This window comes from Triturus cristatus, chromosome 1_1 (genome assembly GCF_964204655.1).
Source record: "Triturus cristatus chromosome 1_1, aTriCri1.1, whole genome shotgun sequence".
NCBI classification, from domain to species: Eukaryota; Metazoa; Chordata; class Amphibia; order Caudata; family Salamandridae; genus Triturus; species Triturus cristatus.
The window spans coordinates 601,790,835-601,813,192 of record NC_140579.1 but is presented as its reverse complement, the minus strand read 5'-3'; the positions used below and the strand labels follow the sequence as shown (position 1 = coordinate 601,813,192).

Here is a 22,358-nt window from a genome sequence, read left to right as displayed (position 1 = left end):
TTAAAACTATACCTCTTCAAGATGTATACCGATTGCAATGTTTACTTTTGGAATGTTAAACCTAAGTCCACCGCGTTTAGACGGTTGGATGTTTTTTCTTATGTGTTTTCTTTTAATTTGTTTCATATGTTTTTGCGGTTGTGTGTGTTGTATTGTGGTTATATCAGTGGGTGAATGCAAGAGTGAGTCGGTGGATGCATGAATCAATTCATGAGGGCAAAGTTAGGTGACAGAGTGCATGTATGATGATTTATTAAGTGCCTAAACCCATCAAATGACACCTTAATTCATAAGCTAGACTTATTGGCATTGCCAATGCTTGTCTCGTTGGTTAGGAAGTGTCCAGGAGTCACCTCCTTGACCAACTAGTGAAACCTACATGTTCGAGGCATGTGGGCTGCTGAATTCATATCTGTGCATAGATCGCCGCCTAGTGTTGGGTCCGGATGTTTGCACGTTGTTGTCCTGGAAGAGTCTTCGAAGTATCCTGAGATAGGTGACTCCTCCCCTGGACCACAGTGCGCATGGGCATCCTCTCCATCCTCAGATTGTTTTTTTCCGCCATTGGGTTCGGATGTGCTTATCTTGACTCAAGTTAGGAAAATTTATTTTTCAGGCCAAAAGGCCTTTAGTTTTCGACGGTACTGTTCCCGATCGGTATCGACAGTTTACAGGCTAGTTTTTCACGGCTTTAACAACTTTTCGGATCCATTAAATCCGACCATCGACCGAACTTCGACGATGGAATCGAGGACCCCATTCAAGCGGTGTCCTGTTTGCCACGCCAAATACCCCCATATCGACGTCCACCCGGTGTGTAACAAATGCCTCTCACCGGATCATGACGAATCGAAATGCATGGCCTGTGCCCGATTCAGATCCAAGAAGACTCTCCGGAATCGACGCGCCGCGCGACTGGAAGCGCAGCAAGCGGCACCGGCCCCGACCAACATCTTCAGCACCGAGGACGAAGATGTGGAAAGCGTGGAAAATATACCCTCCAGCCCCACTTCCGAACACGGTTCCCGATCGGAAGATGTCGATGAAGAGCTTTTTCACAGGGAAGAAGCCGACGACGAGGTAGGAGACTACGATGAGGCCTTAGGGGCCGAAGAAGGTAGCTCCGGTGAGGAGCAAGGCCTACCCGTACAAATTGAGGCTATCCCAGTGTGTCAGTCGACGGCTCCGGTCGAGGGATCGCCTTCGGGCCTTACCCAAGACCAATCCCGCAGTTCTTCGGCCCCGCCCTCCGGCCCGGCCACGGACATACAGCAAGAGCCATTGTTACCTAAAAAGACTGGTTTCCCTACCACGAAACCGAAACCAATCATCGCACCGGTTAAACAGAAACCGAAATTGAAACTGACACTGGTCGGCTCGAGGACCACCACACCTTCGACGCCAGCCAAACCCGTCGGCTCCGACCGCACCAAAAGGGACTTCGGCGCCGAACTCGCTGCAGCCGATGTCGGCGCCGACCCAAAAAGAAAAGCCGTCGGTACCGTCAAAGCGCCTCGGCCCCCGGCACCGAAGCAATCGGCACCGACCACCAAGGTGAAAATAGCCACTGCATCGCTATCCACCTCGAAGGCAGCGACTACGGTACACTCATCGATGCCGTCGACTGCTCCTACCCCTCCTCGACTCGATGACCCGGTCACTTCGAAGAAGTCCACGCCTGCCTCTACGGAACCACTACGGAACCACTCGGCGCCAAAGAACCGTCGGAGTTCCAGGTGCGACAAGTGGCAGCGTCCTTGCAACGCATCAGGGAAAAGGCAGCCCTGCAAACCTCGTCGGGCTCCGAACCGACACGGGCACAGAAGGCACCTTCGGCACCAGCCAACATCACCTTTGGTTTGCCGCCATCCACGGCGCCGAAAATGTTCGAAATCAGAACCCGCGTTACACAGACAAGGTCCCCATCTACCGAACACTCGACTACTGGGACATCGCCGTCCCACTTCATCGACGCCGACAGGCTCATGCTCCGAAAGCGGAAGATCACTTCAGGGCAAGCTTTGGACTCTTACAGGATCCCGCTAAAACAAAAAATGCCGGCGGAATCGGAACCAGTTCTTTATGAACGCATCCACACCTCTTACACAGATCCATCATTCTCTCCAACGCACTCCGACACGGATGCAGTGGAAGACTACATGGGTGACGACACCACCTACCCCGAGGACATAGACTCTGAGGGGCAGCAAGACCCTGATCAAGTCTGGGATGACCCTGTAGACCCAGGTGCCGCTCTGGATACACAGGACACGCAACTTTATGGCGCAAAAACGTCCCCCACAGAGGACACTGCTGCATTCAACGCCCTCATTGAACGTGCCGCAGCCAATCATGGAGTGCAACTCCACTCAGACACTATCGAGGATGATTTCTTGGTGGACACTTTCGCATCCTCCGAGAGGACTGTAAAGACTCTGCCCATGTTAAAAGGTGTCCTCAAGCCAGCAAAGGACATTTTCAAGGAAACCACCAGGGCACGGGTAATAAACCCCAGGATCGAGAAGAAGTACAAACCTGCACCTGGGGACCCCACGTACATTAGAAGCCAGTTGCCTCTGGACTCCATTGTAGTTGCCAATGCTCGCAAACGGGCACACTCTCAGACAACGGGTGATGCTCCTTCCCCGGACAAAGAGTCCAAGGTTCTAGAGACCTCCGGCAAACGGATTGCAGCCCAGGCAGCAAACATATGGCGCATCGCCAATACACAGGCCCTCCTAGCTCGCTACGACCGCTCACACTATGACACGTTAGAGACCCTACTCCAACACCTGCCAGACTAATACAAAGAGGCAGCGGAGCTCCTCATCAGGGAGGGACAACTGCTCACAAACGCATCCATAAAATGTGCACTGGATGCCGCAGACACTGCTGCAAGGGCAATAAACACCAGCGTCATGCTACGACGACACGCCTGGTTACGAATCTCCGGATTCAAACCTGAGGTCCAAAATAACCTCCTCAATCAGCCGGTCAACCCCGACTGCTTATTTGGACCGGAGGTTGACACCACCTTAGAAAAGATAAAGAAAGACACGGACACTGCGAAGTCAATGGGGGCTCTGCAAACGCAGACATTTCGTAGGGGCACAGCAAACCTACAATAAAGGGGGCACACAGAGTTCCTACGATAAAAACACCCGAGGTGGATATCGTGGCTCCAGCACCAAGGGCAGAGGACGTGGTTACGGCAATACCAGGTCCTCCCCCAAGAACAAACAGTGACGCCCTCTCCCTTCCCCCCGCCCACATAACACCTGTCGGGGGAAGGCTCCAGCGGTTCCTGTCCACGTGGGATTCCATCACCACGGACAGGTGGGTCAAAGATGTTATCCAACACGGTTACTGTCTCGAATTAACCTCCACTCCACCCACCATACCGCCAAGGCACCGTCCTATGTCCTCAGAGCACTTAGCATTATTACAGCAGGAGGTGCTAAGTATGCTGCAAAAAGGCGCAATAGAGGTCGTGCCCGTACACCAGCAGGGAACAGGGGTGTACTCTCTGTACTTCTTAATACCAAAAAAGGACGGGTCACTCAGACCTATCCTAGACCTGAGACCCCTCAACCACTACATTCTCTCAGAGCATTTTCACATGCTCACCCTACAGCAGGTTCTCCCGCTCCTCCGACAGGGAGATTTCCTAGCCACGCTAGACCTCAAAGATGCGTATTTCCACATACCCATACACCCGTCACACAAAAAATATCTCCGGTTCACCATTCAGGGGCAGCACTATCAACTCAAAGTCCTCCCCTTCGGAGTGACAACAGCACCCAGAGTTTTCACAAAGTGCTTAGCTACCGTGGCTGCACATCTACGAAGGCAACACATTCACGTCTACCCTTACCTGGAAGACTGGCTTGTTCAGGCAAAGTCAGCCCAGCAATGTGCCAGCCACATGTCCCGCACCATTCACCTTCTTCACAGTCTGGGATTCTCACTAAATTACCCGAAATCACATCTCCAACCCGCACACGTACAACAGTACCTAGGTGCGACCATAAACACTCTGGCAGCCACAGCTCAGCCAAATTTAGTGAGGATCAACAGCATGCAAATGCTGATTTCCAAGTTCAAACCCCAACACTCCCTTCCTGCGCGAGTGTTCATGCAGTTGATAGGCATGATGGCCTCCTGCATTTTCATAGTCCCACACGCGAGACTACATATGCGCCCGCTTCAGGAGTGCTTAGCACGTCAATGGAATCAGGCTCACGGGCAATTAAAAGACCTAGTGTTGGTGAGCGGTCGGGCATACAACTCTCTACATTGGTGGAATCCACAAAACCTTTGCAAGGGCCGACCGTTCCAAGAGCCTGTTCCACAAATAATACTGACAGCGGACGCGTCTCTCCAGGGATGGGGAGCCCATGTACTCAATTACACAGTGCAGGGACTATGGACTACACAACAAAAGAAGATGCACATCAACCTTCTGGAACTGATGGCAATCTTCCTGGCTATGAAAGCATTCAAAGTACACCTGTGCAACAAGGTCGTGTTGATCCGGACGGACAACATGACTGCCATGTACTACATACAGAAGCAGGGAGGAACACACTCTCCACAGTTGTCTCATCTGGCTCAGAGCATGTGGAAGTGGGCCATCCAGAGGAACATATTCCTCATGGCGGAACACCTCCCAGGCAAGGACAACCAGATGGCGGATCTGCTCACCAGACACAGCCACCAGATGCACGAGTGGGAGTTACACCCATCAGTACTCCAACCATACTTCCAGCAGTGGGGTCATCCAGAGATAGACCTATTCGCCACAAGGGAAAACGCAAAATGCCAAAGCTTTGCCGCCAGGTTCCCACATCCACAGTCGCAGGGCAATGCGATATGGATGAACTGGTCCGGCAGATTTGCGTACGCTTTTCCCCCAGCGCCGTTGATACCGCTAGTGGCACGCAAACTGCGACAGCACTCACTGACACTCATCCTGGTTGCTCCAACATGTGCACGCCAGCCATGGTACACCACCTTTCTGGAACTTTCCGTGGTGCCGCATCAAAGGCTGCGGATCAAACCCGCGTTTTTAACGCAGAACCATGGAGAAATTCAGCACCCAGATCCGCAACAGCTGAACCTGGCAATCTGGCTCCTGAAGTCCTAGAGTTTGGCTACCTAAACCTGCCACCTGACTGTATGGAGATCATTAAGGAAGCTAGGAGACCCACTACCAGAGCTTGCTATGCAGCCAAATGGAAGAGGTTTGTCATTTATTGTAACAATGACATTAACCCGCTAGACGCATCCACTCAAAACATAATCTGTTACCTCTTACACCTATACCGATGCAATCTGGCATACACCTCAATACGTATCCATTTAACCGCAATAGCAGCCTATCTCCAAAACAGGCAGCACCTCTCTTTATTCAGAGTGCCTGCCATCAAAGCCTTCTTGGAGGGACTTAAACGAGTAATTCCCCCAAAACACCCACCAGCACCAGTGTGGAACCTCAACTTGGTCCTCACCCGACTGATGGGTCCACCCTTTGAACCTCTCCACTCATGTGAGATTCAATTCCTCACCTGGAAGGTAGCTTTCCTAGTAGCAATCCCTTCGTTGAGAAGAGTTAGTGAACTCCAGGCACTAACCATTCAAGAGCCATTCATACAGGTTCACGCAAACAGGGTCGTACTACGTACCAACCCCAAATTCATGCCTAAAGTAATATCGCAGTTCCACATGAATCAAACCATTGAACTGCCTGTTTTCTTTCAGAATCCACAAAATGTCGCTGAAAGGATGCTCCATACACTAGACGTCAAAAGAGCCCTCATGTACTATATAGACAGAACTAAAACCTTTAGGAAAACTAAACAACTTTTCGTCGCCTTTTCCCCACAACACAAAGGCAACGTAATCTCCAAAGCAGGTATAGCCAGATGGATCGTTAAATGTATTCAAATTTGCTATCAAAAGGCTAAACGCACATTAACGATTCCCCCACGGGCCCACTCAACACGTAAGTTAGGGGCCTCCATGGCTTTCCTGGGAAACATTCCTTTACATGATATATGTAGAGCAGCCACATGGTCCACTATACATACATTTACCAAACACTATTGTGTAGATGTACACTCAAAACAGCAGGCAGCTGTAGGACAGGCTGTTCTCAAAACTCTTTTTCAGACCGCTGCAGCTGGCACTGGTGGCCGCCGCTAATGGGAGGTACTGCTATGTATTCTATGCACAGATATGAATTCAGCAGCCCACATGCCTCGAACTGAATATGCTACTTACCAGTATGCATCTGTTCTTGGCATGTAGGGCTGCTGACATTCATATCGCCCACCCTCCTCCCCGGCGCCTGTAGCAGCTGCAGCTCTCAGAATTACTGTATAGCATGGTCATCACTTTCTATATCTACTCCATCACTGCCACAATGGCGAAAAACAATCTGAGGATGGAGAGGATGCCCATGCGCACTGTGGTCCAGGGGAGGAGTCACCTATCTCAGGATACTTCGAAGACTCTTCCAGGACAATAACGTGCAAACATCCGGACCCAACACTAGGCGGCGATCTATGCACAGATATGAATGTCCGCAGCCCTACATGCCAAGAACAGTGGCATACTGGTAAGTAGCATATTCAATTTGGCAACTCACCCCCCAGCTTATCAGAACACATCTGGACCTGTGGACGAATAGAAGAGAACTAGACCTGCTTTCTGTGTCCTGTTGTGGCAGACTAGTGGACTGTAGAGGTCAGTTGGCTGACTTCCTGTGTGGCTAAACGGGCACAGCAAGCTGCAAGAGGCTGATCTGCTGACCAGTAGCAACTGGACCCTGTTAGTTGCCTCTGCTGAAGTGAGTCCTGGTCCCTAAGTTCTGTCCTGGGATGTTCCTGGGACCTTAGGCGAGACCAGGTGGAACTGCCCCAGAAAGTATAAACAGTTTGGACTTTGTACATTTTTGGACTTCCAAGATGTCCGGAACTTCAGTGGGACATCATGCAAAGGTATCCGACTTTGAAAGGACTTCATCTAATACAGCTTTCAGGCTTGCTCCTCTGGACAATTTCGAGCAGCAAAAAAGAGACCAATCTTGAAGGTAGGAATCTTGACCGGGCAAAGGTGCTACAAGATGACTTTGGCGGGTGAGATATTTTAACTTTACCTGCCCTGATCTTTTCCCACCAAAACCAATTTCTTTAGTGGGATCTCATCCAAATGCAAGCCCAGCATCAAGAAGATTTCTCGGAATACAGCCTGCAACCTTGTTTCTCTGGAGGATTTTGACTTTCATTTCAGCGACTAAGAGACTGATTTAGATTTTGTCGGATGGGTTACTCCATCATAACCTGTCCTCCAAAATATAAATCCCCTAGGGCATTATGAGATTTATATTTCGGTGAACGGGATATCCATCACCGTTGTGACAGAGTAACCCCTCTGCCGAAATCTAAGTCTGGCCCTAAATCAGAAGGTGGTGTCTTTGACCGGAAAGACCCTCTTGGTGTTTCCGTCGCCATTGGGATCAGCCTGAAATTGCATCTAGGCCCTGTTCGACCTCAAGAAGTGACTTTTGGTTGGCGCTTTTTGACCTAAAACTTGAAAAATGTATCTCTGGTCCACCTTATTGGATTTCAGTAAATTTGGTATCATATTTCTTATTAAAATCTTTTCCTGTTTAGAAATTGGTTGTGGGGTTTTTATTGTGTTGTGTTTTGAGTTTTTAATACTTTTGGTTCAGCGAAAAAATGTACACTCATTTTCTTAGATTAAGCTTGTTTGCTCTGCGCCATATCTACCAAGGGTTGAACCCAAGTTGATTTACTCAACATGTGTGTTGGACCAATTAAGATTTCAGACTTATTACATGCGATGGACTCTCACCCTCTCCAAACTAGTAACTCATTTTCTTACACCCCTTTCTGTAGAGTGGCTTTCTAGCTGTTATTAAGGTCGTAAGTTAGATTTTACACACTGTCACTGATCTCAATCTGTTATGGGTGCTCCGCATATAAGGGTGCAGAATGCTTGGTTGCAAACCAGCGTCTGCATGTATTTGTGGCACCTATGTATAACTCAGTGAGAGCACTTCCGGAAGTTCACAGTGGTGACCGACGGCTCCACTACTGGCATGCATGAGCAGTACCTGCGAAAAGTTCCAGATACAGCCTAGCGCTTGGGGAAATTATAAAGATGAAAAATAGTTGGTTAGATAGAGTATCTACCACAGCAATACCGAAGGTAAGTAACTTTTTCTTTATAAGGTGGATTGTCCAGACCTTTCAGTTGTTACTCTTTAGTTAACAAGACACTTGAAGTTAACCCAAAGGCTTGTTCAACAAAATAAATAGAGCAAAACAATAGGTGTAATGGAGAAAGTTGACATTAATGACTTATGTATAGCTTCTGTGTGGTCATCCAATGGTACATTTATCAGTTGTTTAATCTCACAATTAAGTAGATCAGAGAATATTGAAACTATTGTTTAGCACTTCTCTTCTTCATACTCTTTTCCACAGGGGTTAAGTCCAGTCACTTAACCTATGCATAGCATGATACTCTGAATAGGTTCAGTCTGTTAAGAAACCTCTTTCTTGGCTGTAACAATAGTTTTGCAGATTTACCTGCCACCCTGCTACTTCGTTTGGTGTTGAATCAGAAGAAAAAGAGTAGATAGAATCTAAAATTTTGTATTAAGGCATCCTGGGGTAAGAGTTGACATCGCTATAAGTTGTACTGACTGTGTGTGGTCAACGCCCAAAGATAGAAAGTTTTTTTTGTTTTGTTTTTTGCTTACACTTCTGGACCTAGACACTATATTGTTGAAAAATGCATAGCATATGAATATAGAAGAGCTACAAGCTTCAAAACTATTGTCTAACTAACCCTCATCCTAAACTCTTGCTCCAGTTCCCTTAATGGAGTCAACTTTACAAAGTGTTTGCAGAATACCTCACAGTATTAGAATACTTCACTTAGTCTCGCCTAAGGTCAGTTTTCTGGGATGGACATATTATTTTGCCTACAGCCAAAGGTGTTAAGGTTGTGTAAAATGTTAGTTTCCCAAGAATATTTGGATTCCACAAGATGGGTAAAGTTTCTTTTAAATGAATAACCAGGTTTGACTATATAACAAAGATTCTATCAAATTCATGCCTTATTCTTCAACCACTGCGTCAAATATTAAGATGTTTTTTCATGTGTTCCCTGTGACACAAAGGCCTGTCCTGTTAACTAGCTGTCTAGCACTCAGTAAGAGAGAGGTTCATGGTTAACGCACCTTGACTCCGAGGTCCACGCTGCTCACTGGGTGTCATCTTCTCCTACCAGTTGTATTGGTTGTTTTGTTTGTAGACAACACTGAATTCTGTATTGTGACATCCTTGTAGCCTGCAACGCCCACGTATTGTTTTGTCAAGTCCTCATTCATTGATGAAAAGGTTTGTCGCCCACGCTTTGCACTATGAACCTGATAAACTCTAAGCCCAGTCAGATTGTTGCAGGGATTCTGCTCATGCACAGAACTATGCGCAGGAAACCAGGACCTCAGAGAATTGTGGTGTACCAGAAACTCCCCTCAGAACCAAGAACCCCATATCCGACTAGCTTAGTGTCCCATTCGTTAGCCTAGATCTAGCTAGGCGGTCCCAATGTATAGACAACCCAGAACATGCGACTTAGATATTTCTCAGGAGTGGTGGGAATCCGAAATACCTGTTTGTACTTATTTAGCAGTCCACAACAAAATAATACACGTTTAAAGAGTTTATTTTATAAACCTCGTGTCCTAAGATGCAGTACTTTGGCTAACACTAGTAGACAAATGGTTAAGATCAGAACCATCAGCATTGTTACAATACCATACACAAGGAAAGGAGCAATCATAATAATAATGACAGTGGTAAACAGCCACACTCCTTTCTCTAGTAACTAATAAGTTTATTATACTAATAGAAGGTCTCTTAGGCTAACAGGGGGAACCCCATACCGTATAGATCAGCTTAGTAGAATCACATCACAGGATCAGCTAGGCTCTCTCATGCATCAGCTCTTCTGTTCGAATGAATCTAAAACATTCTGTCCTGCAATATTAAAAACACTTGTCCTTCAGATATTGGCAGCTGCATGTATGATATGTCTAAAAAGTGGTACAATCAATCTGAACACAACACTCTGCACCGTCTAGTGTCCTAGACTTGTTCTTTACATGATGTACAGACGAAGGTCGCAGCACACTGTTAAGAATGTTAAACAACAAACTGTTATCCTTTAAGGCAAAGTCGAGTAAGCATTTCTAAAATGAATAACATATAACAGTGTCGCGTGCAAAGCAGCAGAAACGGCAAGCTGGCTTTCTAACAGTTGGCTCGGTTATGCTAACTTAGTGTTGTAAATAGGGAGTGGCTAACCCATCCTACAAGATCACCAGTTTTTTTCCCAGTCTGTAATTGTTTTATATATTTGCAGTGCACCCTGTGCTCCTGATATCCACTGAACCTAGTCTATGCACCAGTGGTCTCCTTTTCCAATCCCCTTTGTTTGTTGTTGAAACACTGTGGTCCTGATGTCCTCTGAGCCTGACCATATTTGCAGTTGTCTTCTCCAGGTCCTCATTATTTAACACGTTTGCACATATGATGTGACCATGATGTCTTTTGAGTGTTGCCTACTTATTAGTTGTTTTCCTCAGTACACATTGTTTGACATTTGTGTAACTCACCTTGTGATACTGACATTCTCCGAACATGGCCTGCTTCCCTTTTGCTTTCTTTTCCATTTCTCAGTTTGTGATATTTGTAGTTCATGCTCTGGGATATTAAGACCCTCATAACCTTCCATGCTCATTGGTTACCTTTATCTGTAATTTCTGATGATTGATATAGATGATAACATCCTTTCCCATGACCTTCTCCACCATGATCACTTGGTGCCTTATTCATTCCCCAGTGAGTCAGATGATTACTAGCACATGAGTGCTATGAACATGATGTTTTCTTTGCATACTCTGCTCACTAGTTGTCTTCTCTGGCCTCTTACAGGTGAAAAGTTCTTTAACATAGACAGTGGGCGGGATGCCCCGCTCCATGCACCTCCGTCAGAGCACTACACCATTGTCTTCAACACCTTCGTTCTTATGCAGCTCTTCAATGAGATCAATGCTCGAAAGATCCATGGGGAGCGCAACGTTTTCGAAAGCATCTTCCGCAACCCCATTTTCTGCTCAGTGGTGCTGGGGACCTTTGCCAGCCAGGTATGGACTTGTGGACTGTGGGATGGCTCTCACATTTGAACTGCTATACTCATATTCTGTATTGCATAAAATGTGAGATGAGATGTTTGATTTGTTAGTGCTTACCCCTCTGAAAATCTGACCACTCCATCTTGAAATAATGGCTCTTTTAGTATTCTCAATAGTATCTTATACTGGGTACCTATTAACCTCAGTGTAAGGGCCTACTGAAGAGTACCCATTAAAGAGAAAAAACTGTTTCTATAAAGCCCCTGTTTGCATCATGTGCTGCTATAAATTCTGCCCCTTAGTGCTGGGGGCAGACTTTGTAAGGTGCTTTTCTTTAAAGTAAAGTTTTGAGGTGATATGGGATACCTGACCCGAAAATCACAATGCACCAGGACAGACTCCACCGTAGATGCCTTTTCCCCCCCCACAATCGGCTTTAGATGCACCTCTGGACCATTGTGCTACCGTTCTTGAAATTCAACATCAAGACACTTGAAAGCTAACCTCTACACACAGAATTTTCCTGCAAGTGTTGGCCACTTCAGCAGCGCTCCAGAACCAAATAAGATCGAGGAGCTCAGTGACAGGTCATATAAGAATGACTTGTGTGGAAGAAGGTATGGAAAACAAGCCATTTAAATTATGCTTTAATCGCATTAGAAAGTACTATAGGCTGGCCCAGTATCAGGTTTGTGAACTCTGTCTGCCGAAGGACCACTGTGCAGTCCTCCTGTCTGTCCTTCAAAGCCTTTTGGTAAAAAAAAGGCCATCCATCACTGAAGTTGTAGACTGGGAGCACCTAATAAAATGCAGCACAGGGTTCTCCTAAAGGTTGGGTCATCCTTACAGCACAAGTGCGTTTTCTGCCTAAAGTTGTCGCTCCTTTCTAGGTCAATTAAGCTGTAGGTTTGCCAATTCCCCCCTCTCCTCTCCCCCCCCCCCCCATCTCAGTTTTGCACAGAAATAGCCTTAATCACTTGAAATGTGAAGAAGAGAGCCCTAACATCATACTTTGACTATCTCAAATTATTTAGGATGACCAAGCAGCTCTTTTGAGCTTTTGGCCAGCTCTGCTGTGGCCAGCTTCCAAAGCAGACCTCACCAGATGCATTGTCAATTAGTTCAAGTTCAGTATTCAAAGCAAAACACACTACACTCTATGACTAGGACACACTCCACAAGGAAACGGGGAACCACTATGACTCTCCTAGGTGAAATTTCTCTTGCAGACATATGTAAGCTTCAACGAGTTCCACTACTTAGAAATTCACCTAACATAACTGTGTGGACACAAATGGGCACATAAACATATTATTGTTACTAGCCAGATCCTCCGCATGATATGAAAAAGGGGAAATACAACAGGTTCACCTATCTCACAAATTGGAGGATTTTACTCTTGTTTTTTCTGATAAGGAAGAAATCAAGAGAGCTGAGGTTGATTTCCGACCTATTGCAGTTAATCAAGTTTCTCAAGAAACAATAATTTCACCTGCTGTCTCTCTGGGAAATCCTACAGTTTAAAGGATGGAGATTCCATCCACCCCAAACATCAAGAATATTTGTGTTTCGATGTGGCTAGTCGCCATTATCAATTCAAAATGCTCCCACTAAATCTACAATCTGCCCCAATAATGTTTACTAGGTGTTTGACTCTGGTGGCAGATTTTCTGCTGCCAAAATTCTATCAGAGCTTGTAGGCATCTCTTCAGCAGATTAGGACTTTACCTCAAGAAAGAGAAATCATCTCTAAAATCTTGGAACAAAAATTCCGTTTTTGGGAGCTATTCTGGATACGATCACTTACAAAACCTACCCTTTCACAGATATAGTTTTGCGGCTATGCGATATAGCCATCCAGCTACAGACAAAGCAGTACATTTCAGTACACCTCTTCAAATCACTGCTGGGGATGTCCTCATCCTACACCACATGAATCCAATTTTGCTGCTGTCTTCACATGAGGGCTTTCCAAAAGTAAATTGGCAATCAGTGGGCTCAAAGCAAAGGCTCATTCGACGATCAGGTCAGAGTGACATCAAGGATGAAAGAAGCCTTGACATAATGGACACAAAAAAAGAACACTGCTATCGGTCTGGGCATTTTTACAAGGGAGATGCGAAATCGTAATGACAACAGATCCCCCCCACCCCCCCACCCCCCCCCCCCCACCCCTCCCTGGAAGGAGCTGCTACACATGTACTGGAGTTGGCAGCCAATGTCAGATGGACAGCGGAGGAGAGAGAACTCCATATAAAAAATATTAGAACTGAGGTCAGTGAAAGTGGGTCTACGTTGCTGCTCAGAATCAAAGGATCATCAGTCCTCCTATGTACTGACAATACTATCCATGTTCTGAATCAACAAGCAAGGAGAAACAGGATCTCAAGTTCTATCGGAAGAAGTTCAGAAGTATTGGAACTGTCTGTTATTCATCAGATCTCGCTTACAGCAGACCATGTGCCAGGGATAAACGACTGGGTGGACATTCTCTGCAGAACCTCCGTAGAGTGTTACAGTTGGGAATTAAATCAAAGCCAACTGAACAAAATCTTTCACTGTTGAGGCAAACAAATCTTGATCTGTTTGCTACCAGTGTGTACCACAAATGGTAGTAATAGGCCAGTAGGAATGCTTTATCTGGATCATGGAAGAATGGGTTTTCAATAGTAAGTTCATAGACCTTTGCTTATGGCTTTTCAACATTTCCCCTCATCAGAATGGTGCTGAACAAGATGAAATGAAAGAAAAAAATGAAAAATAATTTATAAAGTGCACTTATACCCAAGGGTGTCGACGCTGGAAAAAACAAGAGAATGTAGACAGTGTAGAGGCAGAGAAACCAGTAGAAATACAGATAAACCAATTAAAATGTAAATAACTACGTTTTAAGGTCATTTTTAAATTGAGTATGACTAACTTTAGACTTGATCTGTAATGGTAAAGAAGAAGAATTTATTTACCATCGGTAATGCCTTATCTTAAAAGCAGGTTCCTCACCTTAGAATTATCCCCAGGAGTCAGATTGGATCCGAGTTTTTATTTTTTTTGAGCAGTACCCCTTCGCACCGGTAAGTAGCGTCGTTAGGCTCCCATTGGCGTCGTCAGTGCCAAAAGTAATGTATGCGGTGCCTATATAGGCGCCTCCGCCCCCCCTATCCCCTCCCCTCATGCTGACAGTTTCTTTTTGTGACTTTTCACACCAGGAGCACAGAGCCACGAAGAACATAAACCACTGATGTGGCAGAAAGGGGTCAGCCTTCTCCCTAGAAATCAGTTTGCAGGATAGGTGGGTCGGTAAGGAATCTGTGGATAGATAGTATCTACCAGATAAGGTGTTACTAAAGGTAAGCAACTTGTCCATCCGATAGACTTCTAGCCAAAGATTCCTTACCTTAGAATAGATATCCAAGCAATACCTTCCCAGAGGGGGGTCTTCTAAACTGATTAACTCTAGAAAGTCCTGCAGAACCGAATGAGCAAAGTGCCCATCCCGACAAACCTAACTGTCCAGGCAGTAATATGCTTTGTGAATGTGTGCAGAGAAGTCCACATTGCTGCCTGGCAGACACCCATGACCAAACTCTGCGTGCAAACGCAGTGGTTGAAGCCTTATCTCTGGTGATGAGCACGCAAACCCTCAGTTGTTGCTTCTTGGCTACTGCTAGCAAATCTTAATGCACAACCTTTTCCTTCTGCGCTCCGACATACCCCACGGATAGTTGGTCGTCTACCTGGAACTCTCTCACGCCGCCAAAGGCAGAACGCCAATGCTGTTTTTGGGGTCCACTCGTAAAGCTACTCCTCTTCTTTAGACGAATGTGGCGGAGCATAGAAAGTAGGCAGGGTGATGTACTGGCCTACATGAAAGGGAGTAACCACTTTGGACAAAAAAGCAGCTCTACTGCGAAGAACCATCTTGTCTGGGTGGATGTTCCCGTGTGAAGGCTTGGATGACAAAGCCTGAGGCACACTTGCCCTCCGGGCAGATGTTATTACCCCAGGAAGACCTTGATGGTAAGGATCCTGAGAGGACAATTATGCAAGGGCACCAAAAGAGCGCACATTAAGAACGTCAGGACTAGGGTAAGGTCTTACTGAGGCATGATGAATGGGGAAGGAGGAAACCTATGTTGCATGCCTTTGAAGAACCCATGTACAATAGGGGATCGGAAGAGGGATGGCTGGTCAGGCAACCACAGAAAGGCTTCGATAGCAGAAAGATAGCCCTTGAAGGTGCCCAGAGCAGAGCCCTGCTGGGCAAGGGAAAGGATAAAGTGAAGGACCTGAGAGAGGGGAGCAGAAAGAGAGTCAGCCTGTTTCTCTGCACACCATGCCACAAACTTGCCCAAAGTCAGTCATATACATTTATATTTTGGTGGGGGAACACCTGGCTGGCAAGATAATATTGCAGACTTAGGGTGGAAAGTCTAAAGCTGCCACTGCCAACTGTCACCTTCAATCTACATGCAAGAAGGGGGAGTGTTGACTTATTCGAGTGGAGAACCGTCAACTGTTGCTGCAACAGAAAATCCTCCCGAAGGGGCAGCCCCGATTGGTGGACCGATTGGCTTGCTGAACAGCTCGGGATACCAAACCCTCAGAGCCTAGGCCGGAGCCAGAAGGATGACTTGAGCCGAATTCTTCCTGATATTCTTGAGAACTCTGGGCAGTACTGGTATGGGTGGAAAGGAGGCCTGAGCTCCACTCAATGCGAAAAGCATTTCCGAACGAGAGCCGCCTTAGACACTCAAGCTCGCAGAACTGTTGACATAGTGCGTTTTAGTGGGGGCGAACCGATCTAGCCAAGGCTCTCCCCACTGCTGAAAGACTTTGCACCACCTCCGGATTGAGATACCATTCGTGAGCCACTAGGCATCTTCGGTTGCGTTTGTTCACCCAGGTGTTCAGAGAGCCCTCCGGGTGTTGAACCACCAGGGATATGCACTGCTGTTCCAGCCAGGTCCAGAGGCGCAGGGCCTCTTGGCAAAGGGTCCATGACCCCACCCACCCTGTTTGTTGCAATACCACTTGACGGTGATGTTGTCCATGAACACTTGTATTAGCCTTCTTTTGATAGAGGGTAGGAAGGCTTTTAATGCCAGCCGGATCACCCATAGCTCCATAAGGTGGATATAGAGTCCAGATTCTGCCAGAAACCAGATGCCTCTGCTCCATTCCTGAAGCTGGAGGGAATGCTGGACTGTAGTGTAGTGGTGTATAAGGTGAGGGATGTATAGTCCACCCCGGTGTTTTGGACTCCTCCTCCCATATGTTTAACAATGTTCTGGTCAGTTTGCTAAGATAAGCGTTGGGGGGCCGTTCTGCTTTCAACTTCCAGAGCGCATCCTAAATCACCCTCCCCATGATCACCATGTCCATGTGGAGCCAGTGTTAATCGGATTCACGAAGGGACCATTCGAAGATAACACGTAGTTGTGCAGCATTGTAGTAGAAAGAGATTTGGGAGAACAAGACCACCAGACTCCTTTGGCAGTCGTAATACTTTAAAGGGAAGACGAGCTCTACTATTCTGCCTAATGAAGCATGTAATCAGTGTACACAGTGTTAGAAAGAAGTCTCTGGCTACATCTATAGGGAGACTCTGAGCTAGATATAACACCGTAGGGAGCACTGACATTTTTACAGCATGTATCCTCCCCAACCAAGGAAGATACATGAAGCTCATCTTATCAAATCTGTCTTTAGTTGTGGTAGGAGGGGAGGGAAATTTGCTCAGTAGAGATCAGCAACGCGTGGTGTTAACTTTATGCCCAGGTAGGTGATTTCCTTTTTGGCACCGAGGAAAGGTGTTGTGGCTGGTAGCGTCTCTATGTCCACGACTGACAGTTTTCAAATTAATTATATAGGTTTTAATCAAAGTAATTTTGAACCCTGCTACGTCCTTGATACCACGCAGTTACTCCTGCAGCGCTACTAATGAGTGGCCCGGATGAGTAAGTGTTAAAAGTATAATCTGAAAGAAACATGTTAGTTAGATTCCTCACCTTAGAATATCCCCAGGCGTCAGACTGGATCCGGAAGATTTTTCGTCAGCAATACCCCTTGCGCGTCGCTAGGCGTCGTCTGCGGCTCCGCGTCCGTCGTCGGCGTCGTGCGCCGGAATGACGTCGTCGGAGTACTTAGACTCCGCCCTCACGCGCTGACGTCAGTTCTTCTTTTTTCCGTGCCAGTAAGCGCAGATCTGGGAGAGCTACCCCTTTTAGTCTTTTTTGACTAAGTTTTTTGATCCTTTTTGATCTTGTCTCGTCTCCGGTGCCGGTAGGATGCCTGGTTTTAAAGCCTGTGCTGACTGCAACCGCTTGATGTCGGTTACGGATCATCACCGCCGGTGCCTTTACTGTTTGGGCCTCGACCACGACGCGGAGTCGTGTTCGGACTGCAAGGCCCTGACCTCGAAGGCTAGACGGGAGCGGTCCCGTAAGCTTCTCGAGCTTCGCCACTCGGCTCCGCGCCCCTCTCGATCCCGGTCCAGGAAGAGGTCCAAGGATCGGTCGCGGAGCCGCAGCCGACGTCATCATCGATCGTCTGGCTCCAAGTCTTCGGGTAAGTCGAAGCACTCCCAAGAAGTCCAAGAGGCGACACCGCTCTTCGGACTCCCCTCGCCGGTCGCGCGACTCGGCCGAGGGTCAGTGGTGACGCGACGCCGGCGGAAGTCAGTGCCTTCCTCTCGGCCATGAGGAACCTGGCTCCGCCGTCGACGCCCGCTGGCGCGCCATCGGGCCCCGCGGACCTGACTGGGCAACCTTGCCTGCCGGCGGCTCCGGCCCCGGCGCCATCGACGGCTCCGGCCTCGACGCCGCAAGTGCCCGAGGGGCTCGTCCCCGAGTCTCCCCGAGTCCCCGCCGACGCCGGTCGACCTCGTCACGCCTCCTCCGCCGGCGTCGACACCGGTTCCACCTCCGACGCCGGCTCCGCTCGGCGTCGTGCCCCACTTCAGCCCCGGTCCGGACCCGGCGCTGTTACGGCGTCGATGGACGCCGCGTACGGCGCTGCTGGAGACACATTATGTCTATCGTCCGGCTCCGCACCTTCCTCCTGTTTACCAGGACTCGGATGACGGGGACGAATGGGAGGGGTCCGAGGACCCTATGGCCGTTCAGGCTCGGCTGTCACAGGACTGGGCAGATGAACTGGGGGAGTCCAGTGGTCTGGATACCTCTCCAGACACTGGATTCATCTCTCCTCCGACTGTGGCTTCGGAGGAGGGTGCTGCTTTCTCTGTGGTGCTGCGCAAGGCGGCTGCAGCCCTTGGGCTCGAGCTGCCTGCCGTGGCTGTGAGGACTAACGTCCTCACTGAGGTGCTTCAGTCTGCAGCAAGCTCCACTCAGCCTCTGCTGCAATTCAATGAAGCCCTCATTGACGTTCTGCAGGGCACCTGGTCCAAGCCCTCCACAGTTCCTCCTGTGGACAGGAACGTCGCCAGGCGCCACCGCCCTGCTCCGGGCGACCCCAGTTTTGTGTCCCAACACCCCACCCCCGAGAGCCTGGTTATCCAGGCTTCTACCTCCCAATCCTCCTTCCCGACCGCTCCGCCGGACCGGGATTCCAAGAGACTGGAACAGTTTGGCAAAAAGCTGTTCTCCTCCCTTAGTTTGGGCCTGCGGTCCTTGAACACCGCCTGTCTTTTGGACCGTTATTCCCACTCTCTGTGGGATACGGTGGAGGACGTGCTGCCCCTGTGTCCGGAGGAGGTCCAGACACGACTTACCCAGGCTCTGGCCGATGGGAGGGATGCAGCGCGACATGCTATCAGATGTGGGCTTGACACTACGGACTCGCTGGGTAGGGCGATTTCTACCACGGTGGCGCTTAGACGTCACGCCTGGCTGCGGTCCACGTCCTTTTCGGGAGATGTCCAGAGCACTCTCATGGACATGCCCTTTGATGGCACTCGCCTTTTTGGTGAGAAAGCGGACAGTGCGCTGAATCGCTTTAAGGACTCCCGGGCTACGGCCAAGTCCTTGGGCCTCTCGGCCCCACGGTCGCAAACTTCCGCCTTTTGCCCCTTTCGTGGCCAAGGAAGGGGTGCCTCCTCACGTCCGCCTAGCCACCAGCCGCAGAACCAACCTGCGCGCGGACGTGGTTTCCGCCGAGGCGGTTCTGGAGGACGACGCGGTCAGCCCACATCCACCCCGGCAGCATCCGCCTCAAAGCCTTCCTAGTCCGAGCTTTCAGGCCCATTCCACGCCAGTGGGCGGCAGAGTTCGCCATCACCTGCTCCACTGGCGGTCCATCACATCGGACAGGTGGGTGCTGCAAATCGTCCGAAGGGGCTACTCCCTCCCCTTCGAGACGTCCCCTCCAGCCATGCCACCGCAGCACCACCGTATCTCGGGGGATCATTTGAATCTTCTCCACAAGGAAGTTTCGGCCCTCTTGGCCAAGGGGGCCGTCGAGCGCGTTCCGTGCCCGGAAGTTGGTCGTGGTTGTTATTCCCACTACTTTCTGGTTCCCAAGAAGGGCAAAGGGGGCCTACGCCCTATCTTGGATCTCCGGAACGTCAATGCCTTCCTCCGGAAGGAAAGGTTCAAGATGTTAACCTTGGCTCAGGTTCTAGCTGCCCTAGACCCTGGAGACTGGATGGTAGTGTTGGACTTGCAGGACGCATATTTCCACATCCCCGTCCTGCCGGCCCACCGGCGTTACCTGCGGTTCACGGTGGGTCAGGAGCACTTTCAGTTTACCGTGCTCCCCTTCGGCCTTACCAGTGACCCTCGGGTGTTCACGAAAGTGATGGCGGTGGTCGCAGCTCATCTGCGCAGATCAGGGGTTCCAGTCTTCCCCTATCTCGACGACTGGTTGTTGAAGGCGGGCTCGCCCCAGGCAGTCGTCTCCCACCTCCAGACTACGGCGGATCTCCTGCATTTGCTGGGGTTTTCCATCAACGTGCCGAAGTCACACCTGAGTCCCTCTCAGAAGCTCCTCTTCATCGGAGCGGTTCTCGATTCGGCGCAGTTCCGGGTCTATCCGCCGGAACAGCGGGTCCGGGATATTCAGGCCCTGATTCCCATCTTTCGGCCGCTATCCTGGGTTTCGGTCAGGCTAGTGTTGCGGCTTCTGGGGCTGATGGCCTCCTGCATCCTACTAGTGCATCACGCCAGGCGGCGCATGCGGGCTCTGCAGTGGGACCTGAAGTTTCAGTGGGCCCAGCATCACGGCAACCTGTCCGACCATGTCTTGATCTCGGAGGGCACTGCACAGCAGTTGCAGTGGTGGCTCACGGACCGCGATTGGGTCACGGGCAAGAGCCTCTCCCTTCCCCAACCGGAGCATGTCGTAGTGACGGATGCGTCCCTCCTGGGTTGGGGTGGCCATATGGGAGAGGCGGAGATCAGAGGCCTCTGGTCTCCGGCGGAGTCTCGCCTCCACATCAACCTGTTGGAGATGAGAGCGATCCGACTTGCACTGAAAGCCTTCCTTCCCTCTGTCAGGGGAAGTGTCGTGCAGGTGTTCACGGACAACACCACCGCCATGTGGTATTGCAACAAACAGGGCGGGGTGGGGTCGTGGACCCTTTGTCAGGAGGCTCTGCGCCTCTGGACGTGGCTGGAACACCAGGGAGTCACCCTAGTGGTTCAACATCTGGCGGGCTCTCTGAACGCCAGAGCAGACGAACTCAGCCGCCGGTGCATGATGGATCACGAATGGCGTCTGAACTCTGAAGTGGCGCAAGGTCTCTTTTAGCAGTGGGGAGAGCCTTGGTTAGATCTATTCGCCACCGAAGAGAACGCGCAATGTCAGCAGTTCTGCGCGTTGGAATTTCCAAGGCGGCACTCGCTCGGCGACGCTTTTCGTCACGAGTGGAGTTGCGGTCTGTTGTACGCCTTTCCGCCTATACCACTTCTGCCCAGAGTGCTGAAGAAGATCAGGCACGACCGGGCCCAAGTCATCTTGGTGACCCCGGATTGGGCACGAAGGTACTGGTATCCCGAGCTACTCAGTATGTTGACCGATCCTCCGATACGTCTGCCCCTTCGGGAGGATCTTCTGTCGCAGCAGCAGGGGACGGTCCTCCACCCGAACCTGTCCAGCCTCCACCTCCATGCGTGGAGATTGAGCGGCGGCAGTTGATGCCATTTGACTTGCCTCCTGAAGTCTGTGATATCATTCTGGCAGCCAGGCGTCCCTCCACAAAGACGGTATACGCCTGCCGGTGGAACAAATTTGTGGCATGGTGCACAGCAAAGGCTGTGGATCCCCTTTCCGCCCCTCTTTCTAAGGTTCTCCTCTTTCTTCTTTCTTTGGCCCGGCAGGGCTCTGCCCTGGGCACCTTGAAAGGTTATCTTGCTGCCATCTCTGCCTTCTTGCGGCTTCCTGATCAGCCTTCTCTTTTCAAGTCCCCTGTAGTTACACGCTTTCTAAAAGGCATTACTCACACGTTCCCTCCTGTCCCTTTTGTAATGCCTCAGTGGGACTTGAATCTTGTTCTCACATTTCTAATGTGCGCTCCCTTTGAGCCTCTTCATAATTGTCCTCTTTGTCTGCTGACGCTTAAGACTGCTTTTCTGGTAGCCATCACCTCGGCTAGACAGGTGAGTGAGCTCCAGGCTTTATCTTCAAAGCCTCCTTTTCTCTCTGTTCATCCGGACAAGGTTGTCCTTCGGCCTCGTCCCTCCTTTCTTCCGAAAGTGGTGACCCCCTTTCATCTTGGGCAGTCTGTCACCTTGCCCACCTTCTTTCCGCCTCCGCATCCTTCCAAAGAGGAAGAGATGCTCCACCGTCTGGACCCAAAACGTGCGCTCTCCTTTTATCTGGACCGCACAAAGCAGTTCCGGGTGGACGACCAACTTTTCGTTGGATACGTGGGTGCTAAGAAGGGGAAAGCTGTGCACAAACGGACCATCTCTTGGTGGGTCGTTTTGTGCATCAAAATTTGTTATTCCTTGGCAAAAAAGGACCCTCCTGTTGGGCTGCGCGCCCATTCTACTCGGGCCACAGCGGCTACTACTGCTTTGGGACGGGGTGTCCCTTTGCAGGACATCTGTCAGGCGGCAACGTGGGCTTCGCTACACACGTTTGCCAGGCGGCAACGTGGGCTTCGCTACACACGTTTTGCCAGGCATTATTGCCTTGACAGCCAAGTCCGGAGGGATGGCTTCTT

At 49.5% G+C, this 22,358-nt stretch overlaps 1 protein-coding gene across 4 annotated transcripts in view; it reads left to right on the top strand.

Annotated features, from left to right (window-relative positions):
- Positions 1-22,358, top strand: part of LOC146870694 (plasma membrane calcium-transporting ATPase 4-like) — a 1,872,989-nt gene that overhangs the window by 1,752,301 nt on the left and 98,330 nt on the right. For all 4 annotated transcript variants that reach the window (XM_085646147.1, XM_085646144.1, XM_085646145.1 and 1 more), the window contains one exon: positions 11,034-11,245. In XM_085646147.1, coding sequence (XP_085502273.1) covers positions 11,034-11,245 — 212 coding nt within the window. The remainder of the gene's footprint in view (positions 1-11,033; positions 11,246-22,358) is intronic.